Source organism: Piliocolobus tephrosceles, chromosome 16 (assembly GCF_002776525.5).
Source record: "Piliocolobus tephrosceles isolate RC106 chromosome 16, ASM277652v3, whole genome shotgun sequence".
NCBI lineage: Eukaryota > Metazoa > Chordata > Mammalia > Primates > Cercopithecidae > Piliocolobus > Piliocolobus tephrosceles.
The window spans coordinates 30,189,856-30,213,641 of record NC_045449.1 but is presented as its reverse complement, the minus strand read 5'-3'; the positions used below and the strand labels follow the sequence as shown (position 1 = coordinate 30,213,641).

The 23,786-nt window shown below is 45.1% G+C and overlaps 2 protein-coding genes across 6 annotated transcripts in view; one reads left to right on the top strand and one right to left on the bottom strand.

The window, feature by feature from the left end:
* HEATR9 (HEAT repeat containing 9) overlaps positions 1–6,960 on the top strand; it is a 16,134-nt gene extending 9,174 nt beyond the window's left edge. For 2 of the 3 annotated variants that reach the window (XM_023190799.2, XM_023190798.2), the window contains exons 9-15: positions 3,131–3,313; positions 3,675–3,767; positions 3,881–4,000; positions 5,101–5,174; positions 5,673–5,724; positions 6,155–6,241; positions 6,496–6,951. In XM_023190799.2, coding sequence (XP_023046567.1) covers positions 3,131–3,313; positions 3,675–3,767; positions 3,881–4,000; positions 5,101–5,174; positions 5,673–5,724; positions 6,155–6,241; positions 6,496–6,843 — 957 coding nt within the window. In that variant the 3' untranslated portion in view covers positions 6,844–6,951. Of the gene's footprint in view, positions 1–3,130; positions 3,314–3,674; positions 3,768–3,880; positions 4,001–5,100; positions 5,175–5,672; positions 5,725–6,154; positions 6,242–6,495 lie in introns of all 3 variants that reach the window. The other variant, XM_023190797.2, reaches the window with a different exon arrangement.
* An 8,873-nt stretch (positions 6,961–15,833) lies between these two features.
* The window catches only part of TAF15 (TATA-box binding protein associated factor 15), a 40,921-nt gene continuing 32,968 nt past the window's right edge, over positions 15,834–23,786 (bottom strand). For all 3 annotated transcript variants that reach the window (XM_026447589.1, XM_026447588.1, XM_026447587.1), the window contains exons 12-16: positions 21,377–21,469; positions 19,320–19,401; positions 19,112–19,200; positions 18,442–19,003; positions 15,834–16,162 (exon numbers count right to left, since the gene is read on the bottom strand). In XM_026447589.1, coding sequence (XP_026303374.1) covers positions 16,123–16,162; positions 18,442–19,003; positions 19,112–19,200; positions 19,320–19,401; positions 21,377–21,469 — 866 coding nt within the window. In that variant the 3' untranslated portion in view covers positions 15,834–16,122. The remainder of the gene's footprint in view (positions 16,163–18,441; positions 19,004–19,111; positions 19,201–19,319; positions 19,402–21,376; positions 21,470–23,786) is intronic.

The following is a 23,786-nucleotide window of genomic DNA, read 5'->3' as shown; positions in this document are numbered from 1 at the left end:
AAAAGAAAAGAAAAGAAAAGAAATAGGGAGCCATTAGAAGTTTTTCAGCAGAGGAATAACATGATGTAACTTACTTACATTTCAAAAGGTTCACTCTGACTTATATGCTGCAAAAAGACTGGGGGTTAGGGGCCAAAAGTGTAAGCAGGGAGATCAGTTAGGAGCTACTGAAATAATCCTGACGAGATGTGATAATGGCTTGGACCATGGGGATCCCAGTGGAGTTGGTAAGAAGTGATTTAATTCTGGATATATATAATTTTGGGAGTTTTTGAGATGGGGTTTCGCTCTTGTTGCCCAGGCTGGAGTGCAATGGCACAATCTCAGCTCACTGCACCCTCTGCCTCCTGGGTTCAAGTGATTCTTCTGCCTCAGCCTCCCGAGTAGCTGGGATTACAGGCATGCACCACCACACCCGGCTATATTTGTATTTTTAGTAGAGATGGGGTTTCTCCATGTTGGTCAGGCTGGTCTTGAACTCTCGACCTCAGGTGATCTGCCCGCCTCAGCCTCCCAAAGTGCTGGGATTACAGGCTTGAGCCGTTGCGCCTGGCCTCAAATGCTGGATATATTTTGAAAGCAAAGCTCTTGACAGGTTGAATGAGTTGTAAAAGACAATGAGGAAACAAGGATGGAGCCAAGATTTTTGGCCTAGCAACTGAAAAGATGAAGTTGTTATCAACTAAGGTTGAGAAAGCTGTAGAAGAGGTTTGGAGTTTGCATCAGAAATCTAGTTTTAGATAAGTTATGTCTGAAACATCTACCAGAACTCCAAGGGAGGCGGTAAGTAAATGGTTAGATATACAATTTGGAGTTTAGGATAGAAGTCTGAACTAGGGAAGGAAATCTGGGAGTTGTCAGCATCTGATGTCACTACACTAGATGAGATCACTGAGCTTTGGAGCACCCCAATAGTAGGAGGTCAGGGAGAAGGGAAGGAACAAGTAAATACTGAGGAGTGGCCAATAGGGTAGGAAGACAACCAAGAGTGTGGTGTTCTGAAAATCAAGTGAAGAACATACATCCAGGAGAGAAGAGAAATCAAACATACCAAGTCATGTAAGGACTGAGAACTCGTATGTGGATTTAACAATGTGGGAATCATTGATTATCTTTCTTTTTGAGATGGGTCACTCTGTCGCCCAGGCTCAACTGCGCCCGGCTGAATCATTGATTATCTTAATAGAGCCATTTTGGTGGAGTAGTGGAAGTGAAAGCCTGATTTGAGTGGGTTTAAGAGAGATTGGGAAGAAAGAAATTAGGGACAGCAAATATGGACAACTTTCCAAGTTTTACTAGAAAGGTGGTAGTTGGCACAGAAGTAGAGTCAAGAAAAAAGAAAACAGGCCGGGCGCGGTGGCTCAAGCCTGTAATCCCAGCACTTTGGGAGGCCAAGACGGGCGGATCACGAGGTCAGGAGATCGAGACCATCCTGGCTAACACGGTGAAACCCCGTCTCTACTAAAAATACAAAAAACTAGCCGGGCGAGGTGGCGGGCGCCTGTAGTCCCAGCTACTCCGGAGGCTGAGGCAGGAGAATGGCGTAAACCCGGGAGGCGGAGCTTGCAGTGAGCTGAGATCTGGCCACTGCACTCCAGCTCGGGCGACAGAGCAAGACTCCGTCTCAAAAAAAAAAAAAAAAAAGAAAAAAAAAAAAAGAAAAAAGAAAACAGCATGTTTCCACACTGAGGAGTAATGATCCAGTTGTTAGAAAAATAAGGACTTTGGGCTGGGCGCGGTGGCTCACCCCTGTAATCCCAGCACTTTGGGAGGCAGAGAGGGGCAGATCATGAGGTCAGGAGATCGAGACCATCCTGGCTAACATGGTGAAACCCTGTCTCTACTAAAAATACAAAAACAAAAAAATTAGCTTGGCATGGTGGTGGGTGCCTGGAGTCCCAGCTACTCAGGAGGCTGAGGCAGGAAAATGGCATGAACCTGGGAGGTGGAGCTTGCAGTGAGCCAAGATTGTGCCACTGCACTCCAGCCTGGGCAACAGAGCAAGACTCCATCTCAAAAAATAAATAAATAAATAATAAATAAATAAATAAATAAATAAGGACTTTGAAGAGTGTGTGAAAAATAGCAATGTTCTTAAATGATGTCCTTAAACAGGTGAGAAGAGATAAAGTCTGACACAAGTGGAGACTGGCCTTAGATAGATGGTTATAGTCCATAGTTAACAAGTAGAAAGGAAGGGCATATGGGTGCAAGTATTGGAAGTTGGACAGAAGTCGTCGTAGGAGTCTATGGAACTTCCTTTCTAGTTGCTTTTATTTTCTCAGTGAAGTAGAAAGCAAGGTCATTAGCCAAGAATAAGAATAGAGGAAGAAGTGTTCCAGAAACGATGTGAATTAGAAGAGTGAGAAAGAGAACTGCCCAGGGAAAAACAGTATGATTACCAGGCAACATTGAGGGTCTATATGATGTCTGTGTTCACACATTTTAATAAGATCATTCACTGCCACAGTGTTTTTCTCCAGGAAGTGGTGGCACAAAGTGGAGAGTTGGATTTAGCCAGGATTGTAGTTCTATCCAGGGAGTAGAATGAAGCAAGAGTGGGTAAAGAAGTTGAGAGTGAGGAAGGGGAGTGATTACAGCAGGATCATGGAATTTAAGCTGGGTCAAGAGGGACGGAGGTGTGGAGGAATGCAAAGGTGGCAGGCTCAATGGATTATTAGTCCCTTGTGGAGTCAAACAATTGTTGGCCTCGGGAGCTGGAAAAAGAGGTGATGGTCAGAGTGGGATCCATGAAATGGAGATTATGGAGAAGCTGCATTTGTGGGTAATGATCAGGTCTCTCAGTGGGATGGCTGAGGCAGAGAACAAGGATATCGGAGGAGAGGTATGGGATCACTCACATGTATATTTTTTTAAATGACAGGAATTAACACAGAAGAAGTGTTGAAGAGAGTAACAGTGATCCATCCATGAGATAGTTATAGAGAAATGAGATCTGACCTAGGAGAAAGTAGGTGATAGCAAGAATAAGTTAATTGGGTGAAATAATCTGATGCACAAGATTCATTTTAGGGAGGCAGGTGAATATAGTCCGGAAGCATAAAGCACAAAGCCTGGCTAAATACATAGCCCCTCCCCCTACCCATTTTGTGTCCTGTCTCCCTCACAGCGGACTCAAATCGGGGATGAGGGCAAGCTGGTGCCTGTACTACAGACACTGATCAAGAAGTCATCCAGTGAAGCATCTCTGGAGGCAGCCCTGTGCCTGGGTTTCCTGAGGCCTCGCAGCAACATGGTCCAAGAGTTCTTGTTGCAGTGCCTGTGCCAAGGACTCAAGACCCAGCAGATGAAGGTGTGAGGGGCGGGAGGCTGGGATACCTGGGGAAACAGAAGCTGCTGCTCAATTGTGTGTGGTCTGGATCCTGCCATCCTGGTGGTGGAGCACTGCAGGATCCTCTGCGTGCTTATAACTATGTCCATGTGTGAGTATGGGGTCATATAGACATATAAGTGTACATGTGTCTGTGTATATTTGATAGGTATGGGTGTTCATTTATGTATATGCACACATGAACTTCTGTTCTCAAGAGGCCAAGAGGCAGGAAAAAGGACCTTAGCTGTTCCTCACCAGTTCTAGGCTCAGACCTCAAGTCCACCTGGCCACACAGATGCCTATAGGCCCTGTACACCCTGTCCTACCCTGCCCTTCATAGGCACTTAGGATGCTGGTCAAGGTGATGCATGTGCACTCAGCCCCAGTCATCAGGGCCATCCTAGACCAGCTGTGTTCTTCCAGTGTCCTTGAGGTAAGCTCTGGACTGCCTGTACCCTTCCTTTCCTGGCACTAGGATAGGGTTAGGGGATGAAGAAGGGAATCCATCTTTCACACCTCCCCGCTAACCCTCACCCCCAACCTCAGGACCGCTTTGAAGCCACTCAAATGCTCAAGACCATTGGGCTGGAACAGATCCAGGCACAGGGGCTAGAGGAACTCACATTTAACCTGCTCAGGAGGAAGACGCATAATGAACCCTTCCTCGTAAGTGAGACCAAAGCTCCCAAGCCCAGAGACACCCAAACCTTTCTCTTTTCCCTTTTCTGGAGACCTCCCCTGGCTTCCCCCAAAGTATCATATTCATCCTGACCTACTCTTGTTCAACTAACGCAGTTCATGTTTTCATATCACCTTGCCTTTGCTCAGGCAGTTCTCTCAGGTTAAAATGATCTGAGTCATCCTTCCTTCTATAAGGTAAAAAACTGTCTCATACTATTCACTCGCACCAGTAAGTAACCCCTCTCCCCTTCTGCCTACTAAAAATACTGTATGGCTCCTTCAAGACCGATCCCAACAATACCTTCTATGGGAAGCTTTCCCAAATCACCAACCAGCATTAATCCTACCTTCCTCTATGTTCCCTTGCTTTTGTATTTACTATAGCTTGTTATAAAACTAGGTGTTATATTTCTAAAGACATTTTTAAAAAATATAAATCAGATTGTGCCTTCTCTGCATAAAACTTTCTATTGGTTCCCAATGCCCTGTGGATGGCTTATGTTGCTTCCACAGCTCAAGCCTGCTTGCCTCTCTAGCTTCACCTCTCATCATTCTCCCCACCAGAACCACGCACGAACTATGCTTATGACAACCATGTCCTGATTTATACCTGTTGTCCCAGGGTAATTAGAGCACTCAGAGTGCTTGGAAGTGTCCATTTGGTCACCTCTCTGAGCTGAACTATTTTCAGCTCCCCATCCTCTCTGCACCTTCTCCTGCCTCCAGATTTTTGAATATGCTCTCCCCTCTGCTCCTAAAATCTGACCAACCCCAACCATCTGCCTGGTTAACTCCTACTCACCTTCCAAGTTTCATTCAGCTCAGGTATCACCACTTCCAGGAAGTCTTCCTGGCACCCAAGACTGAGTTAGGAGACCCTCCTATGTGTACCCTATGCAGTACTGTAATTGCCTATTTACTTGTCTGCTTCCTCCACCAGACTATGAGCTCTCCAAGGCAGGGACTCTATGTAGCACAAAGGAAATGTTCAAAAATGTCTCAAAACATCGTAAAGATTTGAGAGGCTCTTAAGTGTACACCCTTGCATTCCCTCTCTCTGTTGACTCATTTTGATCCCTCTGCAGGCTGTGAGGCAGGCTGTGGCTCAAACTGTGGAAGAACTCAAGTTGAAGCCTATGATGATGAACTTGGTGGAGGCGTGAGTGGCCTGGGAGCTGCCAGGGCCAAATCCTAGGTGTGGGAAGTGGGCAGAGGGACAGTGAGAGCATCAGTGGGAAGGGGGCAGAGGGTCAGTGAGAGCTGAGAACCTGCAGTGCAGCAGATCCTGAGCTCTCCCTTTCCTGTGCCCCTAACCAAGTAACTCTTTGACCCCTGAGCTTTTGTTCATCTGTAAAGAGAGAATAATAATACCTACCAAGGTTAGGTATAGGTTGCTATAAAGCTGAAAATATGACATGAAAAGAACTTTTAAAAGAAAAGTTCTGGACAGTCCTGATCATCATTCAGTGCCTTCTGGCAAACTGTGGTGCCTTTTTCCTCTCCCAGCCCCTTTTCTGATCCAAGAAACAAGAAAAGGAAATGAATGAAATTAGCATCACTTTGCCTAATTCACTCTGGACCTAAAAAGCAACCAGCCTCCCTTCCACTTTCCCTACTCCTTAATTCAGCTATAACATACTCACTCCCTTCTACACAGACAACTGATGAACCCAGATGCCACTGCACGCCAGGAAGCAGTCATCTCTTTGGTAAGGTGGGCTCTGCTTCTCTGACCCAATTCCTGTGTTGATGGCAGGGGGAGTAGGCGATTGAGCAGAGTCACTGAGGGGAATAAAGGCCTGTAAATTTTGGGGAAGTTGTTTATCTTAGAATTCCAGCCCTACTGAGAGTTAAGATAACCTTTTCTTCAGGGTTGGGGGTGGGTGGGCTAAGGGACAGAAGATTGATGTGAGGGGTGTTGCTTAGATGCTGCCGAAATTGTCGACTCCTCCTAGCAAATATGGACATTAAAGTCCCATGTAGTGGTCCCAAATGGCAAGGAAAGAAGTATCTCAGCTGGGAAACCCTATCTCCCCGCTCTCTATGCTGCAGAGTCTCACAAAGGGGCTAGAATGGGAAAGAGTATAAGGCGTCTTCCTGCGGCTGACTGCGTAGGCACTCTCACTCTGCCTCTACCAGGGTGTCCTGGGGATCCGCAGCCCACAAGTGTTCCACTTGCTCCTGGATTTACTAGATGCAGAAAACCACCAGGCTGTGAAGAAGAGTGTAAGTAAGGCATTCCTGCCCATCTTTTCCTCTTCTCTATCCCTCCCTCCTCCAAGCTTCTCCCACCTATCTCACCACCATTTGCTCCTTGTCAGGAGAGAGTCATGAGCCCTTAGACACTGTCCCTTGACCTTGTTCCTTGGGGCCACAGTGCCCTGTGGCTAGAATTCCCCCTTCCTTTGGGTGTCCCCTCTCTGGAGTCTCCTAGCCTGAACCCAAAGTGAGCCAGCACTAGGACCTTTGTTTCAACGCAGCTACAAGAAACATTAATCCTTTGTGCCTCAATTGATCCCTGGATCCAAAACAAGCTGAAAAACAAGGTTCTCTTTGTATATGAGGCACCTAAGACCAATGTGAAGGCAGAGCCCACAAGGTTCCGGAAAGAGCCTGAGAACCCAGAAGAGTTAACTATTCAAGACTTTCGACTTGCAAAGCTTAACCCCTTGTTTACTGCAAAGTCCATCACCAAAGTAGGCCAAAAGAAAACACCTGCTTTCCCACCTTACTGCTTGAAACCACGAAAACATAGGCCGCAGGCCATAGGGCCCTGGCAGCCAAGGATCAAGAAACAGCTCCGGACCCTTGCCGAAACTGCCAAATAAGTCAGTTCTTTGGGCCTACTCCCTGACTCCCTCCCTAAAGATGCTTCTCAGGCTCCCCTGAGAAAACAATCTATACTTACCTTCCATGAATAAACAAGTATCACTCTACCTACCACATTTCTCGGAATCAGTACTGCCACTTCTGTTCATCAGAAGCTCCACTGGAACACAGGTCTCCTCACTCCTGCCTGTGTATACTTTCCACTCAGCCACACGCCCTTCTACCAGAGGAAAGAGGGAAGGACAGAGTCAAAGCTTCTCTGGACGGCCAGCCTGCCTCCCTAAATCAAGTGCTTATCTGTGTCCAGAATTTGACGGCAAAGCTAGAGAGGAGTCTCTGCCTAGAGAAAACTAGGAGAAAATGCTGGAAAGCTTGGATCACGTCCTCTTACTAACTTGCCCTCACCCCTTACCTCCCTACCAGTGGTCAGGAGATAATTAAGCGTTAATCAGAACCAACCATCCTCTCTGCTGCCTCTTCTACCTAGGTACCTACTTTCTACCCTTTCCTTTGAAAGACCCTATTTACTCTCTAGGTCATTCCCTTTGAAAGACCCTTTTTATTCTCTAAAACTGCCTTAATTTCTCCCCTATTTCTACGGAAGAAGCCTTAGTTTCCCTTTGCTAACAGGACCTACCACACCAATCCCAACAAGCTACAACCACTTTCAAGAAGGAAGGGCCCAGACTTTGGAGTCAGACAAATCTGATATCTAATCCTAAGGTTAATCACTTTTTTTGTTTTTTGTTTTGAGACGGAGTCTCGCTCTGTCGCCCAGGCTGGAGTGCAGTGGCGCAATCTCGGCTTACTGTAAGCTCCGCCTCCCGAGTTCATGCCATTCTCCTGCCTCAGCCTCCAGAGTAGCTGGGACTACAGGCACCCACCACCACACCTGGTTAATTTTTTGTATTTTTAATACAGATGGGGTTTCACCGTGTTAGCCAGGATGGTCTCGATCTCCTGACCTCGTGATCCGCCCACCTCGACCTCCCAAAGTGCTGGAATTATAGGCGTGAGCCACTGCGCCTGGCCAGTTCATCACTTTTAACTTTGAACAAGTTATTATTATTAAAGGTTAATATTTAACCTTTGTGATTTTGTTTCCTCGCCTATAAAATGAAAAGAATAATGCCTATTACCTCAGAAAGCTCCCAGGAGGATTACCATAAAGCTTAACAGTGCCTGTCATTACATAGTAAACAACCAAATATGAACTTTTCTCTCCTTTCCTCTTTAATGTTGTCATGTGAGCCTGTGACCATCAGAGGTTAAAAACGGCTATCTCCTGCCACCTCCTCTTCTTCCCCAAATCCTACTGATTTACTGGGAGGTCAAGTTCTTCCCCTCAAGCATAGAAAAGTCAAAGTAAAACAGACGCTCCCTTCTACTTCCCCATACCCCAGGTTCTACAGTAGTCCCAACAGTTATTCTGAATTCAGTGGAGGCTGAGCATTCTTAATCCAAAAATCCAAAATCCAAAATGCTCCAACTAGAAATTTTTGAGTACCAACATGACACTCAAAGAAAATGCTCATTGCAGCATTTAGGATTTGGGGATTAGAGATACTCAACCTATAAGTATAACGTAAATACTCCAAACTCTGGGAAAAAAAATCTGAAATCCAAAACATTTTTGTTTCCAAGCATTTTGGATAAGGGATACTAAACCTGTATAGTGTGTCACTCAGAATTATCTCCTAACCTACCCCATCACTTCTAGATTCATGTTTTGCATGAGAGTAAGCTGTAAGTAAAAACCAAGGTGGTTTCACTATTTTGAGTGTATGCAGCACTGCCTGGGGGACCCCTCTAATATTGTGACATCAAAGTCCAATGATAGGAAAGATGTTCCTCTTTTGCCTACTCCGCTGCTTTGGGTCCATGAGCAACATAACCCAAATTTCCCTGTGCCTCAAAAGCCTGTGAGTACAAGACATGGCCTTACTAACTACATAATTCAAACTCAACTTCTGCAAAATCCTGCCCACAGATCCCCAGCTACTCCACCTCCATATTTTTAGGTATCTCCAGAGGACGTCTTATTACTCAACCAGATACAAATATCTGCTTAGTAGCACCTCAATCCTAATTTCACCAGTCCCCACAAGAAGACTTAAGATGGCAGTGAGGGGCATAAAGGTTTTCACAGAGCACTCACCATCTGGTACACCACCAATGTACTAGAGCCCTCCCAGTACCAAAGCTATATAGATCACTCTTAGAAGTCTACTTTATCCAAGCAGTAGCTGGCTTCTCTCATAGTCCAAAGATACCCACCGGTCTCAGATACTGGGACTGATCCTTAGACACTATTCAAAATGTAAGTCCCTCTCTTTTCTCTCTTCTAACCCAAACCTTTCTAATGGGATCTCTGGATGCTTCTTCTGATGGCAAACAAAAAGCATTCACACCCTCCACTCTCTTTCAAACCTTCTCATCTATCTTTCAGGCTGTAACTGAAATCTGGCTATTGACTGGGCTCCTTTCTGAAATGGCTCAGGTGTTGCTGATTCTCCTAAATCCCTCCCAATATCACCATATCTGTTTTGCACATCTACGTAAAAATCAGTGTTTCAGCCAGGCGAAGTGGCTCATGCCTGTAATCCCAGCACTCTGAGAGGCCAAGGCAGAAGCATCACTTGAGGTGAGGAGTTCAAAACCAGCCTGGCTAACATGGTGAAACCCTATCTCTACTAAAAATACAAAAATTGGCCGGGCGCGGTGGCTCAAGCCTGTAATCCCAGCACTTTGGGAGGCCGAGATGGGCGGATCACGAGGTCAGGAGATCGAGACCATCCTGGTTAACACGGTGAAACCCCGTCTCTACTAAAAAAAATACAAAAAACTAGCCGGGCGAGGTGGCAGGCGCCTGTAGTCCCAGCTACTCGGGAGGCTGAGGCAGGAGAATGGCGTAAACCCGGGAGGTGGAGCTTGCAGTGAGCTGAGATCCGGCCACTGCACTCCAGCCTGGGTGACAGAGCAAGACTCTGTCTCAAAATAAATAAATAAATAAAATAAAAATAAAAATACAAAAATTAGCCAGATGTGGTGGAACACATTTGTAATCCCAGTTACTTGGGAGGCTGAGGCAGGAGGATCATTTGAACCCAGGAGGGGGAGGTTGCAGTGAGACAAGATTGTGCCACTGCACTTCAGCCTGGACGACAGAGTAAGACTCAGTCTCAAAAATAAAAAATAGGCTGGGTACAGTGGCTCACGCCTGTAATCCCAGCACTTTGGGAGGCCGAGACGGGCAGACCACAAGGTCAGGAGACCAAGTCCATCCTGGCTAACACGGTGAAACCCCGTCTCAACTAAAAATACAAAAAATTAGCCAGGTGTGGTGGCGGGTACCTGTAGTCCCAGTTACACGGGAGGCTGAGGCAGGAGAATGGTGTGAACCCAGGAGGCGGAACTTGCAGTGAGCCGAGATTGTGCCACTGCACTCCAGCCTGGGTGACAGAGCAAGACTCCGTCTCAAAAAATAATAATAATAATAATAATAATAAAATAAAAAGAAAAATCTGTTGGGCGTGGTGGCACATGCCTGTAATCCCAGCACTTTGGAAGGCCGAGGTAGGTGGGTCACCTGAGGTCACGAGTTTGAGACCAGCCTGGTCAACATAACAAAACCCCATCTCTACTAAAAATACAAAAATTAGCTGGGTGCAGTGGCAGGCACCTGTAATCCCAGCTATTTGGGAGGCTGAAGCAGGAGAATCGCTTGAACCCAGGAGGCAGAAGTTGCAGTGAGCCCAGAACATGCCACTGCCTGGACAATAGAGTGAGACCCCATCTTAAAAAAAAAAAAAAAAAGAAAAAGAAAATCAATGTTTCGCTGAGGATCCTGCTCTCCAACCAGCAATTACCACTGGTCCATTTCTCCATTTCCTCTCATTCATTGCCTGAATCTTAATCTTGTCACCTCGTTGATGGCATCCCTTTGGACAACCATTCAATACTCCAGCCCCTCAGTCCTTCATCTCAATTACAAAGACATTTCCCTTCCATTCACTTCAGCTACCCACCTCCAACATCACACCTAACCTTTGTCATCCTAGGAACTGCTCTCTCTCTAAAATGTTCACATCTCACTTTCTGACCCAACCTTCAATCTGTGCCGTTCTTATTATCCAAACAAGTTCTTTGAATCTCATCATCAACACTAAAGTCCTGACTTCCCTCCATCCTCCCTATTACTCCCTCTTTCTTTTTTTTTTTTTTTTTTTTTTTGAGACGGAGTCTCGCTCTGTCACCCAGGCTGGAGTGCTGTGGCTGGATCTCAGCTCACTGCAAGCTCCGCCTCCCGGGTTCACGCCATTCTCCTGCCTCAGCCTCCCAAGTAGCTGGGACTACAGGCGCCGCCACCTCGCCTGGCTAGTTTTTTGTAGTTTTTAGTAGAGACGGGGTTTCACCGTGTTAGCCAGGATGGTCTCGATCTCCTGACCTCATGATCCGCCCGTCTCGGCCTCCCAAAGTGCTGGGATTACAGGCTTGAGCCACCGCGCCCGGCCTACTCCCTCTTTTTTTCTTACTCAACCTGGATCCCATCCATTAATCACTACCTTCACTTTTTTCATCTCTGATCATCACTGATGAGAAAAACCCCTACTCTAAATCAAACTGCCTCTGCTCCTATAACTACGTTGCTATCAAAGCTGTTGAAAACATCACATATCCATACAGACTGGTATCCCTAAATACTTGCCTCCTATTTTTTTTTTTTTTTTTGAGACTGAGTTTGGCTCTGTCACCCAGGCTGGAGGGCAGTAGTGCAATCTCTGCTCACTGCAAGCTCCGCTTCCTGGGTTCTGGCCATTCTCCTGCCTCAGCCTCCTGAGTAGCTGGAAACACAGGCACCTGCCACCATGCCCGGCTAATTTTTTGTATTTTTAGTAGAGACAGGGTTTCACCGTGTTAGCCAGAATGGTCTTGATCTCCTGACCTCGTGATCCGCTAGCTTTGGCCTCCCAAAGTGCTGGGATTACAGGCACGAGCCACCACGCCTGGCCTACTTGCCTTCTACTTTAACTGAGCCCTTATTGTCACCTGGCAGACGTATGGGTTCCTAGGCACATACTTTCCTGATCCCCACAGTGGTTACATGTCAAGCCTTCCCTTCTAACCTCACATATCCTACAATCTCTTAAACTTTCGGCCGGGTATGGTGGCTCACACCTGTAATCCCAGAATTTTAGGAGGCCGAGGTGGGTGGATCACGAGGTCAGGAGATAGAGACCATTCTGGCTAACATGGTGAAACCCTGTCTCTACTAAAAATACAAAAAAATTAGTTGGGCATGGTGATGGGCGCCTGTAGTCCCAGCTTCTCTGGGGTTGAGTCAGGAGAATGGAGTGAACCTGGGAGGCGGAGCTTACAGTGAGCTGAGATCGTGCCACTGCACTCCAGTCTGGGCGAAAAACTTTCTATTGTGTTACTTCCCCAAACTCTGCAGACTATTATACTTTCTCATCAGGAAAACAAAAAGACATCAGATGGAATTACCTCAACTTCTTCCTGACACCTCAGCTATATGCTTGTTTATCCTTGTTTATAGAACAAAAGTAGATAAGAGCACAGGCTCTAAGGCAGATGCTTAGGTTAGAATCCTGGCTCTGCCACTTACTAAAGATTTGATCTGGGCAAGTTGCTCAATCTCTCAGTGCCTCTGTTCCTTATTGTACCCCCTAAAAAGCCCCTTCCCAACGGCATTCAAAATCATTTACACCATCTACCTCTTCTGTGAAGTATTTCCGATACCTCCTAGCTTCAAAGGATTGCTGTGAGTTAAATGAGATAATACACATAGATTGCTTATGTGCCTAGCACACAGTAAGCTCCCAATTAATGTTAGTCATGTTTTTACTACTATCAGCATTCGCACCTATTTTTACCTCCAACTGCAATGCAAGAGGCATTCTCCTAAGGCAAATCCTTCACCGACATTCTAGACGCCATCCCTTCAGGGGACTTGAACATCAATTATTCAATTTCCTTCCATGTAGTGTATAAATATGCTCAGTTCTCACCCATCTTAAAAATAACCTTCCACAAGCCAGTATCCCCATCTAGCTACCTCCTCCTCTCACATCATGCCTCTACCCTTCATAATCAAAATTGTCCTGTATCCATTTCTCCAATTTTTATTAACTTTCTATTATGCATTTCTATTATCCCACTGCAGTTTGAGTTCAGAATTCAATTCTCTACCCAAACTACTTTTGCGAAGGCAGTGGTTCTCAACAGGGGGCAATTTTGCCCCCTAGTGGCCATCTGAAGCCATTTTTTTGGTTGTCACAACATGGAGAGGTAAGGGCTACGCTACTACAGGCATCCCAGGAATGCTATTAAACATCCTACAATGCACAGGGCAGCATCCCACAGGGCATTTTCCAACCCAGAATATCAATATTACCAAGGTTGAGAAACGCTGCGCTAAAATAATGTATAACTGTGTTGATCAATGTAATGAATACCTTCTATCCTTTACATGACATAGCCTGGCTTAAGTACTTGATATTATTAGCTTCTCCTTTCCTAAAATTCATTCTTCCTTTGGGTTCCACTACCACGCCTCACTGGCCATTCCCATTCTAATCTGTTTTAGGATCCTCTTCTGCTCATCTATTAAATGTCAGTATTTCTCCAAGTTTCCTCCTAGGCTCTTCTCTTTCCATATACTGTCCCCGAAAACTAGAATCACCTGGGGCTCTTTTAAAATATGCCCAGGCCTCCAGGCACAGTGGCTCACACTTGTAATCCCAGCACTTTGGGAGGCCGAGGTGGGCGGAACATGAGGTGAGGAGTTCGAGACCAGCTTGGCCAACATAGTGAAGCCGTTTCTAAAAACACAAAAAATTAGCTGGGCATAGTGGTAGATGCCTGTAATCCCAGTTACTCGGGAGGCTGAGGCTGAGGCAGGCGAATCGCTTGAACCCAGGAGGCGGAGATTGCAGTGAGCCAAGGTCGTGCCACTGCACTCCAGCCCAGGTGACAGTGCAAGACTGTTTCAAAACAATAAAAAATGCCCAGGCCTCATTCACAGATTTGTTTTGGAGTGGGTTAGGAACACTAGGAAGAAACATTTGGAAGGGAAGCTCAAAAGTTCTATTCAGTCCACATGTTTTTAACACAATTATTTTACATTCAAGTGCAAAGGTCAAGTAGGCAACCGGGAGGGGAAAGGTCGGGACTGGAGACGTAAATTTGGTAGTTATCACCATATTAGATGGTAAAGCCATACCCTGGATAAGCTTGCCCAGGATAAAAGTGATTGAGAGAAAGGGGCTTAGAAAAAGCCCCGAGAAACTTCCAACATGTAGAGGTCAAGTTGAGAAGGTAGACATGTAATTCAGTAAGGCAGATAATCAGGGGAACATGGTATTAAATGCTACTTTGAGTTGCAGAATTAGAGGATGTCTCTATCTAGAAGTTTCATGAGTACTCCGAACTCAACATATTCAGAATGGAATTCTCATCTTGCCTGCAAAGCTGTTCCTTTCCCAATGAACAACTCATCTACCTAATCACACAGGCCAGAAACCAGACTCTTCCTTCTCCACTATTTCTGACATCCAACTAAATCCTGTCAAATTTCCCTCTTGATTTTTCAAATCTAGTTATCTCCTTTCTTCTAGTCACCTTCTGAGCCTCAGGCCAATATAATCACTCACCTGGCTGTCTCCAGTCCAGCCTTCCCACAAGGCAGTCATAATCATTATCCATCTGATGCCACTCAGATCATGCCACACCGATTTACCATCTTTTAATGACCCCCTATTTGGATGGAGATAAAAAGTGAAATGCAAGGACCTTGTCATAGAGCTTGTTTACCTCTCCAGTCTTTTCTTTTGCATGACCAACCTTGAACTCTTCCCTTCAGTCACAAAGAACTAAATACAATTCTCAAGTGCAGATCCTGCTCCCCACTCTGTCTTAACTCCTGATTTATTCATGTCGTTTCCTTCTGGGAACACTATTTTCTCACCTCTGTACTGAGTGAACACTATTTTCTCAGTCTCTGTACTTAGTGAACTCCTCGGCTTCCCTCCACATTCACCTTTCCCTACTCCCATGTGACTAAATTTAGTGTCCTTCAAATCGGCCCTCTAAGCACCTTGTACTTTTTACTGGTGCACTTATCGACTATGTTTTCAGCAATGTATCTACAATCTGATCCAGTGCCTTACCCACAGTTAAGAGTAGAATAGGCCGGGCGCGGTGGCTCATGCCTGTAATCCAGCACTTTGGGAGGCCAAGGAGGGCGGATCACGAGGTAAGGAGATCGAGACCATCCTAACAGGGTGAAACCCCGTCTCTACTAAGAATACAAAAAATTAGCCAGGTGTGGTGGTGAGCGCCTGTAGTCCCAGCTATTCGGGAGGCTGAGGCAGAAGAATGGCCAGAAACTGGGTGGTGGAGCTTGCAGTGAGCAGGGATCGCGCCACTGCACTCCAGCCTGGGCAACAGAGCTAGACTCTGTCTCAAAAAGAAAAAAAAAAAAAAGAGTAGAATAAATAGTTCTCTAATAAACAGCAAATAACATATGTTGCCATCTTAACCCTGGCTTGTAAATCCTTTCTCTTCCTTGGAACTTCATATTCCCAGCATCTAGAACGCTCCTCTAAATAAATGTCAACTGATACTAAACAACTGTATCAAAATCACCTGGTAAGCTTGATATACCTAAGTATTTCCAGCCCTAACTCCCCATACCTCACTGAGTTCTGATCCAGCAGATCTAGGGGGCTGGGAATCTAGGAATCTAAATTTAACAACCTAGGAATCTAATTTTAACAAACTCTTCAGGTGATTCTGACTTGTAGTCATTCCTGGGAACCACTAAACACATTAGGAGCTCAATAAATATTGTTGAAAGTAACATTTTAATTTACTGAAGTACATAATTGATTTCCTAATTCTTTAGGATTAAAGTCTAATGTAACTGAGTCCTGTGTGTGACAGAACAATGCACTAATATGTACAAAAGTCCACAAAAACAAGCAGCCTTTATTGCAGTATTACAAAACACTTTTCATTTTGGCAATATTTTACAACGCATTTAGCTCCAAGGGTTGGGGAGAAGGTTGGAAACTAAAGGGGGAACTCTCAACAGACATTTCTAAAAGAAAAACTGTCCCAGCCCTCCCACCCAAATAAAAATCCAAATGTCACTTAATTTCACTACCCAAGAAGAGGCCACGAGGAAAGCAGCAGGCAAAACTCTGGCAATTTCACTATGGATCATGTCAGAGACAAAGGAACATTCAAAACAGTCATCAGTATGGTCGGTTGCGCTGATCATTTCTGTAGTCGTTTCTAGGAATGAAAAATAAAGAGCCGGACTAAATTCTAATTTTCTACCAAGGGGGAGCATCAGACACTACTTCAGGGTGCTAGTGATTGGCATCAGCTAGACAATTTCTAAAGAATGACACCATGCCTCATTTATTTCTATACTCCTAGAAGATACTTAAATGTCTAATTTATCAGCTTTAAGATTCACAAAGTTCCTAGAACAAGCTTTGCTTCACTCTTAAAAATTTTCCACCTAGAATAAAGACTCCAAACCACAAACATTTCAGGAGATCAGAAACTGTCCCAATTCCAGCACTCTAAATAGGAGAGTGGCATAGTGGAATAAGCAAGCACTTACATGTATGAATTCTGGATCTGCCACTTACTATGTGACCTTGGAAAAGTTACACTAAATGACTCTGACTCTGTAAAATGGGAAGTATACGTACTTCATAGGGATGACAGAAGGACTAGAACGAAAGACTATAAGAACACTTTACAGTATTGGCCACACACTAATAAGTGTTCAATAGATGGTAATTAGGTTACTCATAATAGCTAAAAATTATATAGTGCTTACTATGGGCCAGCAACTAGTACAACGTAATCTAATACAAATCTGAAAAGGATGTTTTATTAGCCCCATTTTACAGATAAGAGTACTGACACTCCAGGCTGGGTGCGGTGGCTCATGTACCCAGTAATCCCAGCACTTTGGGAGGCCAAGGCACGCAGATCACGAGGTCAGGAGATCAAGACCATCCTGGTTAGCACAGTGAAACCTTGTCTCTACTAAAAATACAAAATATTAGCCAGGCGTGGTGGCGGGTGCCTGTAGTCCCAGCTACTTGGGAGGCTGAGGCAGGAGAATGGTGTGAACCCGGGAGGCGAAGTTTGCAGTGAGCCGAGTTCGTGCCACTGCACTCCAGCCTGGGCGACAGAGCGAGACTCCATTTCAAAAAACAAAAAAAGAGTACTGACACTCCAACACTTCAAAGGATTAAGTAACTTTCCTAAGATCACACAGCTAATAAGTGGTAGAGTTAGGATTTAAATTCAGACAGTCTGTTTCCCAACTTCACGCTCTTAACCATATTCTATACTAATTCTCACTGCCTTATATTGCCGCTGGCATAGAGGTCCTTAGTATAATAATTGAAGTTACTTTCTATCATTGGTCTTCAACTTCTGCTGCTGCTACACCATTCATGTGCACAAGGCATTCCCATCAGTGGTTTTCACCTAGGAAAGTTATTACCAGAATCTCCAGAAAAATAACTGCAGGGCAGTATGTATGATTTGAAAAAGAACCACCCTATGAAAGGTATGTTCCTTCACTAAGATTAGGAACTCCTGATTTACACATAGTTTCAAGTTATTATCTCTCAATCTCAATTATCTTTATGAGAAAAAAATACACACAGATACATCCAAACAAATAAAGATTTATGAATAAGAATTTCCAGCAGGTGGCAGCACTCGGTGGCTCACGCCTGTAATCCCAGCACTTTGGGAGGCCGAGGCAGGCAGATCACGAGGTCAGGAGATTGAGACCATCCTGGCTAACACGGTGAAAACCTGTCTCTACTAAAAATACAAACAATTAGCCGGGCGTGGTGGTGGGCGCCTATAGTCCCAGCTACTCGGGAGGCTGAGGCAGAACGGCATGAACCCAGGAGGCAGGGCTTGCAGTGAGTCAAGATCGCACCACTGCACTCCAGCCTGGGTGAAAGAGTGAGACTCAAAAAAAAATAAATAAATAAAATAATAATAATAAAGAATTTCTAGCAGGTGCTGTGGCTCATACCTGTAATCCCAACACTTTGGGAGGCCAAGACAGGAGGAATGAGGCCAGGAGTTTGAGACCAGCCTGGGCAACATAGTGAGACCCTGTCTCTACAGAAAATTTTAAAAAATTGGCCAGGTGTGGTGGCACACACCTACAGTCCCAGCTACTTGGGAGACAGAGGCAGGAGCATTGCCTGAGTCTAGGAGTTTGAGGTTACAATGAGCTATGATCATACCACTGCAATCTAGCCTGGATGACAGAGCAAGACCCTGTCTCTGTCACTAAATTTAATTTTTATTGTCTCTAAAAATTAAAAATTAAAGTTAAAAAATAAAAAGTTCCAAAACAAAATTTTAGAAATTGCTAAGCAGGAAACTAAATCATCTTCTCCATCCTAAGAGAACTGCCAATGGGAAATTCAAGTTCCAAAAAATTGGTAAAAAGAAAATGTGGTTCAAACCCCTCAATCTAGGTGAAGTAAAAAGGTTAATAAACGCATTCTAATACTCACCTTCCTCCCATTTTGCCTCCATAGCCACCTCGGTCTCCTCCGTAGCCCCCACCTCGGTCTCCTCCATAGCCACCACCACTCCTGTCTCCTCCATAGCCTCCACTTCGGTCTCCACCGTAGCCACTGCCACCACCACGGTCTCCTCCATAGCCCCCCCGGCTTCTGTCTCCTCCATAGCCTCCTCGATCTCCTCCATAACCTCCTCGATCTCCTCCGTAACCTCCTCGATCTCCTCCATAGCCGCCTCGGTCTCCGCCATAGCCTCCTCCTCGGTCTCCTCCATAGCCACCTCGATCTCCTCCATAGCCACCTCCTCGGTCTCCTCCATAGCCGCCTCCTCTGTCCCCACCATAGCCGCCGCCTCTGTCCCCACCATAGCCACCCCCACTTCTGTCTCCACCATAGCCGCCCCCACTTCTATCTCCGCTGTAGCCACCACCGCTGCTTCTGTCTCCACCATAGCCACCCCCACTTCTGTCTCCACCATAGCCGCCTCGGTCTCCACCTCTGCCCCCACGACCTCTGTAGCCCCTCTCTCCACCGTAGCCTCTCCCCCGGAAATCTGCAAGGTAGAAATGCAAACAATGAGGCCAGCAGAAACAACGTAAAGCCCCCTTAATGCTAGTCAGAAGATAAGCATGATGCAGATGCCATTAAAAGGCTGACCCACCTCCTCCTGAGGGACGAGAGTCCTCTGGTCTAGGCTCATTGCACTGATTGCAGGAATTCCTTCGAGCAAAGTTCATATTTCCGCATGACCTAAGAAAGGAGGAAAATATAATGCTCCTAGACAGTTTCTAACGGACTCAGAACCCCTTTCTGTACCCTCCAGCCCCAATTCCAACCCCTACTCTCACCAAAGTAAACAAGATACTTACGGATTAGGGCAAACCCAATCCCCACTTTTGGGGTCTCCACCTCTCCCTTGAAAGCCTCCACGACCTCTATATCCTCCACGGCCTAGGGGGATGGGGCCAGGGGAGAAAAATCAGCAGCAGACATTAACAAAACAGAAGAAAAGCATCAGATAAAACGTAAGAGTAGGTACCCATCAATACTTAGGCAGCACTCTGCAAACTAACCCCTTACAGCAGGACTTTGTAATTCTTTGATTTGGGTCTTGTACTTAGTAAACAAAGGACCTTGAAAACAGACCCTAGGCACACAATACAGTGCAAATAATGCACTAGAAAACTTCGAAGTCCATTTTCTATAATACAGGTTGAGTAACCCTTCCCCCAAATACTTGGGACCAAAACTGTCTCTGATTTTGGGTTTTTCAGATTTTGAAATATTTGCCTTCTACTTGCAAGTTGAGCAGCCCAAATCCAAAAACCCAAAACCTGAAATACTTCAATGACCATTTCCTTTGAGCATTATGTCGGTGCTCAAAGTTTTGGATTCCAGAGCATTTCCAATTTCAGATTTTCAAACTTAGGATGTCTAACCTATACCCTACTTAGAGAATCTCCATGATGAAGATTAGGTGAGAAGACAACCTCCAAATGTGAGAATATGAATGTAAAGGCCACAGTGACATTCACCCACAAAACAAAACAAAACAAAACAAAACAAAACAAAACAAAACAAAAAAGACAAGTATATGAATCTAATAGAAATAAAGAAGCTGGGCCGAGCATGGTAGCTCACACCTGTAATCCCAGCACTTTGGGAGGCCGAGGTGGGCAGATCATCTCAGGTCAGGAGTTCGAGAACAGCCTGACCAACATGGAGAAACCTCATCTCTACTAAAAATACAAAATTAGCCGGGCATGGTGGCACATGCCTGTAATCCCAGCCACTCGGGAGCTGAGGCAGGACAATCACTTGAACCCGGAGGGAAAGGTTGTGGTGAGCCGAGAATGCGCCATTGTACTCCAGCCTGGGCAACAAGAGCAAAATTCTGTCTCAAAAAAAAAAAAAAAAAATTAAAATAAAATTTTTTTTTTAAAAAGCTGGCAATAACTGTATTAGGTAGCTTAAAAACTGGTCAGATTAGTTGGCCAGGCGTGGTGGCTCATGCCTGTAATTCCCAGCACTTTGAGAGGCTGAGGCGGGTGGATCACGAGGTCAGGAGATGGAGACCATCCTGGCTAACACGGTGAAACCCCGTCTCTACTAAAAATACAAAAAATTAGCCGGGTGTGGTGGCAGACGCCTGTAGTCCCAGCTACTCGGGAGGCTGAGGCAGGAGAATGGCGTGAACCAGGGAGGCGGAGCTCGTAGTGAGCCGAGATCGTGCCACTGCACTCCAGCCTGGGTGACAGAGCGAAGCTCCATCTCAAAAAAAAAACAAAAAACAAAAACAACAACAACAACAAAAAAACTGGTCAGATTAATTACCTAATTAGGTATCATTAAAACAACTGCCTCGCCAGGCACAGTGGCTCACGCCTGTAATCCCAGCACTTTGGAAGGCCAAGGTGGGTGGATTACAAGGTCAGGAGTTTGAGACCAGCGTGGCCAACATAGTGAAACCTCGTCTCTACTAAAAATACAAATATTAGCTGGACATGGTGGTGCACGCCTGTAGTCCCAGCTACTTGAGAGGCTGAGGCAGGAGAATTGCTTGAACCCAGGAGGCGGAGGTTATGGTGAGCCAAGATCACGCCACTGCACTCCAGCCTGAGTAGAGCGAGACACCATCTCAATAAAACACAAAAACCAAAAAAAAATTGCCTCCTGATTTCCAAGTGAACAGTAAACCACGATACAGCTTTCCAAAGGGATTTCTACAACCATTTCCCACTACTTTCTTAGCTATTACAATATCTCATTTACCTAATCTATTCAGTACCCGAACTCATTTTAAGACAGAGGAAAAAAGACCTGGTGAGAGAAAAAGCAGTACCAAGTTCACACAAATAGAAACAGAATATGAACTCAAATTTAAAACCTTGGATAGTATCCAGGACTGTGTGCAACAAGGACTTACCTCGCCGCCCACCTCCACTTCCACCTCCTCTCATGAATTCAGGTCTTCTAGTGGCAAAGGACACTTTGATGATGTTGCCATGGAATTCTTTTCCTAAGAAAAAAGAAATCGGCTTTGAAGCAATGCTACTCTATACCTCCACCTATCAACAAAAATATAAAAGTCTTGGAAATTTTTGGTTTCGGAGGAGTAACTGACATGTCCTCACAGAAATTAAAATACACTGGTATTCCAAAGAGTCACGCTAACAGTGCTAAAAATGTCATTATCTACTGAAAAGAGCACATCTGTCACTGGGGGACAGTCACTTCTTATCAAGCTTAAAAAAAAAAAAAAAAAAAAGAAAAAAAAATAAGGTGGAGTGGTGTGTGTCTGTAGTACCAGCTCCCAGCTACTCAGGAGGCTGAGGTGGGAGATCAATTGAGTCCAGGAGCACGAGACCAGCCTGGGGAAGGAGACAGTGTCAGGGGTGGAGAAAAAGGCCAGGTGCAATCTCACCTGCAATCTCAGCACTTTTGGAAGCTGAGATAGAAGCCTCGCTTGAGGCCAAGAGTTTGAGACAAGCCTGAGGAACATAGCGAGACCCTTTACCTGAAAAAAAATTTTTTTAATTAGCTAGGCATGGTGGCATGTGCCTACAGTCCTAGCTACTCAGAAGTCTGAGGCATGAGGATTACTTGAGCCTGGGAATTCAAGGCTGCAGCGAGCTATCATCGTGCCATTGTATACTAGCCTGGAAGACAGACGGATACTCTTTCTCAAAAAAAAAAAAAAAAAAAAAAAAAAATCGGGCGTGATAACTCACGCTTGCAATCACAGCACTTTGGGAGACCAAGAAAAGCTTGGGCTCAGGAGTTTGGGACCAGCCTGGGCAACATCATGAAACCCAGTCTCTATAAAAAATACAAAAAAATTAACTGGGTGTGGTGGCACCTGTAAGTCCTAGCTACTTGGGAGGCTGAGGCAGGAGATCACCTAAGCCCAGGAAGTCAAGGCTATACAGTGAGCCATGATCACGCCACTGCACTCTAGCCTTGGCAACAGGCTCAAAAAAAAAAAAAAAAAAAAAAATCTGTATCTAATACTTTTACATGGGAAAAAAAAGCCAGTTTAAGGGAATGAATACATGTGCAAGTGCAATAACATGTATGTATTTATCTACACATATGCTTATATGCATTGCCTACTGTGCTTACTAGGGGAAACAAGATCACTAGGGCTCAAAGGTGAAAAAGAAACTCCTATTTTACCATATGCCCTTGGTACCATTTGAAATTTTCTGATCATTTCCAAAGTAGCATAATAATTAGTAACTTTAAAAAAAAATAGTAGTAAATAAGAATTGTCAAGATTTGAACTATAGAGTTAGGTTTAAAAGGCTCATACATCCTATGGGGACAAGTTACTATAATTTCTGAATATACCATACACGAAAGAAATAGCTTCATGATTCATTTCTCTCATTCTTATGAAAGCAGAAAAGTATGAAAGAATGGACTTAGACTTCAAGAGCAAGGTGATGAAGCCTGACAATTAGTCTAAAAAAGTAAAGAATACAGAGATGGGAACAGATAGGGTATTATAATTTCTTTTTTTTTTTGATAGAGTCTTGCTGTGTGTCACCCAGGCTGGAGTACAGTAGTGGTGTGATCTCGGCTCACTGCAACCTCTACCTCCCAGGTTCAAGCAATTCTCCTGTATCAGCCTCCTGAGTAGCTGGGATTACAGGCGCTCGCCACTGCGCCCGGCTAATTTTTGTATTTTTGGTAGAGACGAGGTTTCACCATGTTGGCCAGGCTGATTTCGAACTGCTGACCACCTGCCTGATTTCGAACTGCTGATTTCGAACTGCTGATCCACCTGCCTCAGCCTCCCAAAGTGCTGGGATTACAGGCATGAGCCACCGTGCCTGACCTACAATCTCACCTTTAAAGAAGTAAGACAGCTGGCCAGGCACAGTGGCTCATGCCTGTAATTCCAGCACTTTGGGAGGCGAGGCACGCAGATCACGAGGTCAGGAGATCAAGACCATCCTGCCTAACACGGTGAAACCCCATCTCTACTAAAAATACAAAAAATTAGCCAGGCATGGTGGCAGGTGCCTGTAGTCCCAGCTATTTGGGAGGCTGAGGCAGGAGAATGGCGTGAACTCGGTAGGCAGAGCTTGCAGTGAGCTGAGATCGCGCCACTGCACTTCAGCCTGGGCAACAGAGCGAGACTCCGTCTCAAAAAAAAAAAAAAAAAAAGTAAAATAACACAATTATGTTTTGGAAGACAGAGGTACAATAATCTCGTAACTGAAAGGAACTGCAAGTGTCTGTCAATCCAGCATAGTTAAGTACTTTGGAGAGAGCAGATCCAGCATGCCTGAGTTTGAATCCTGACTCTGCCACTTACTCTGTGGTCTTGG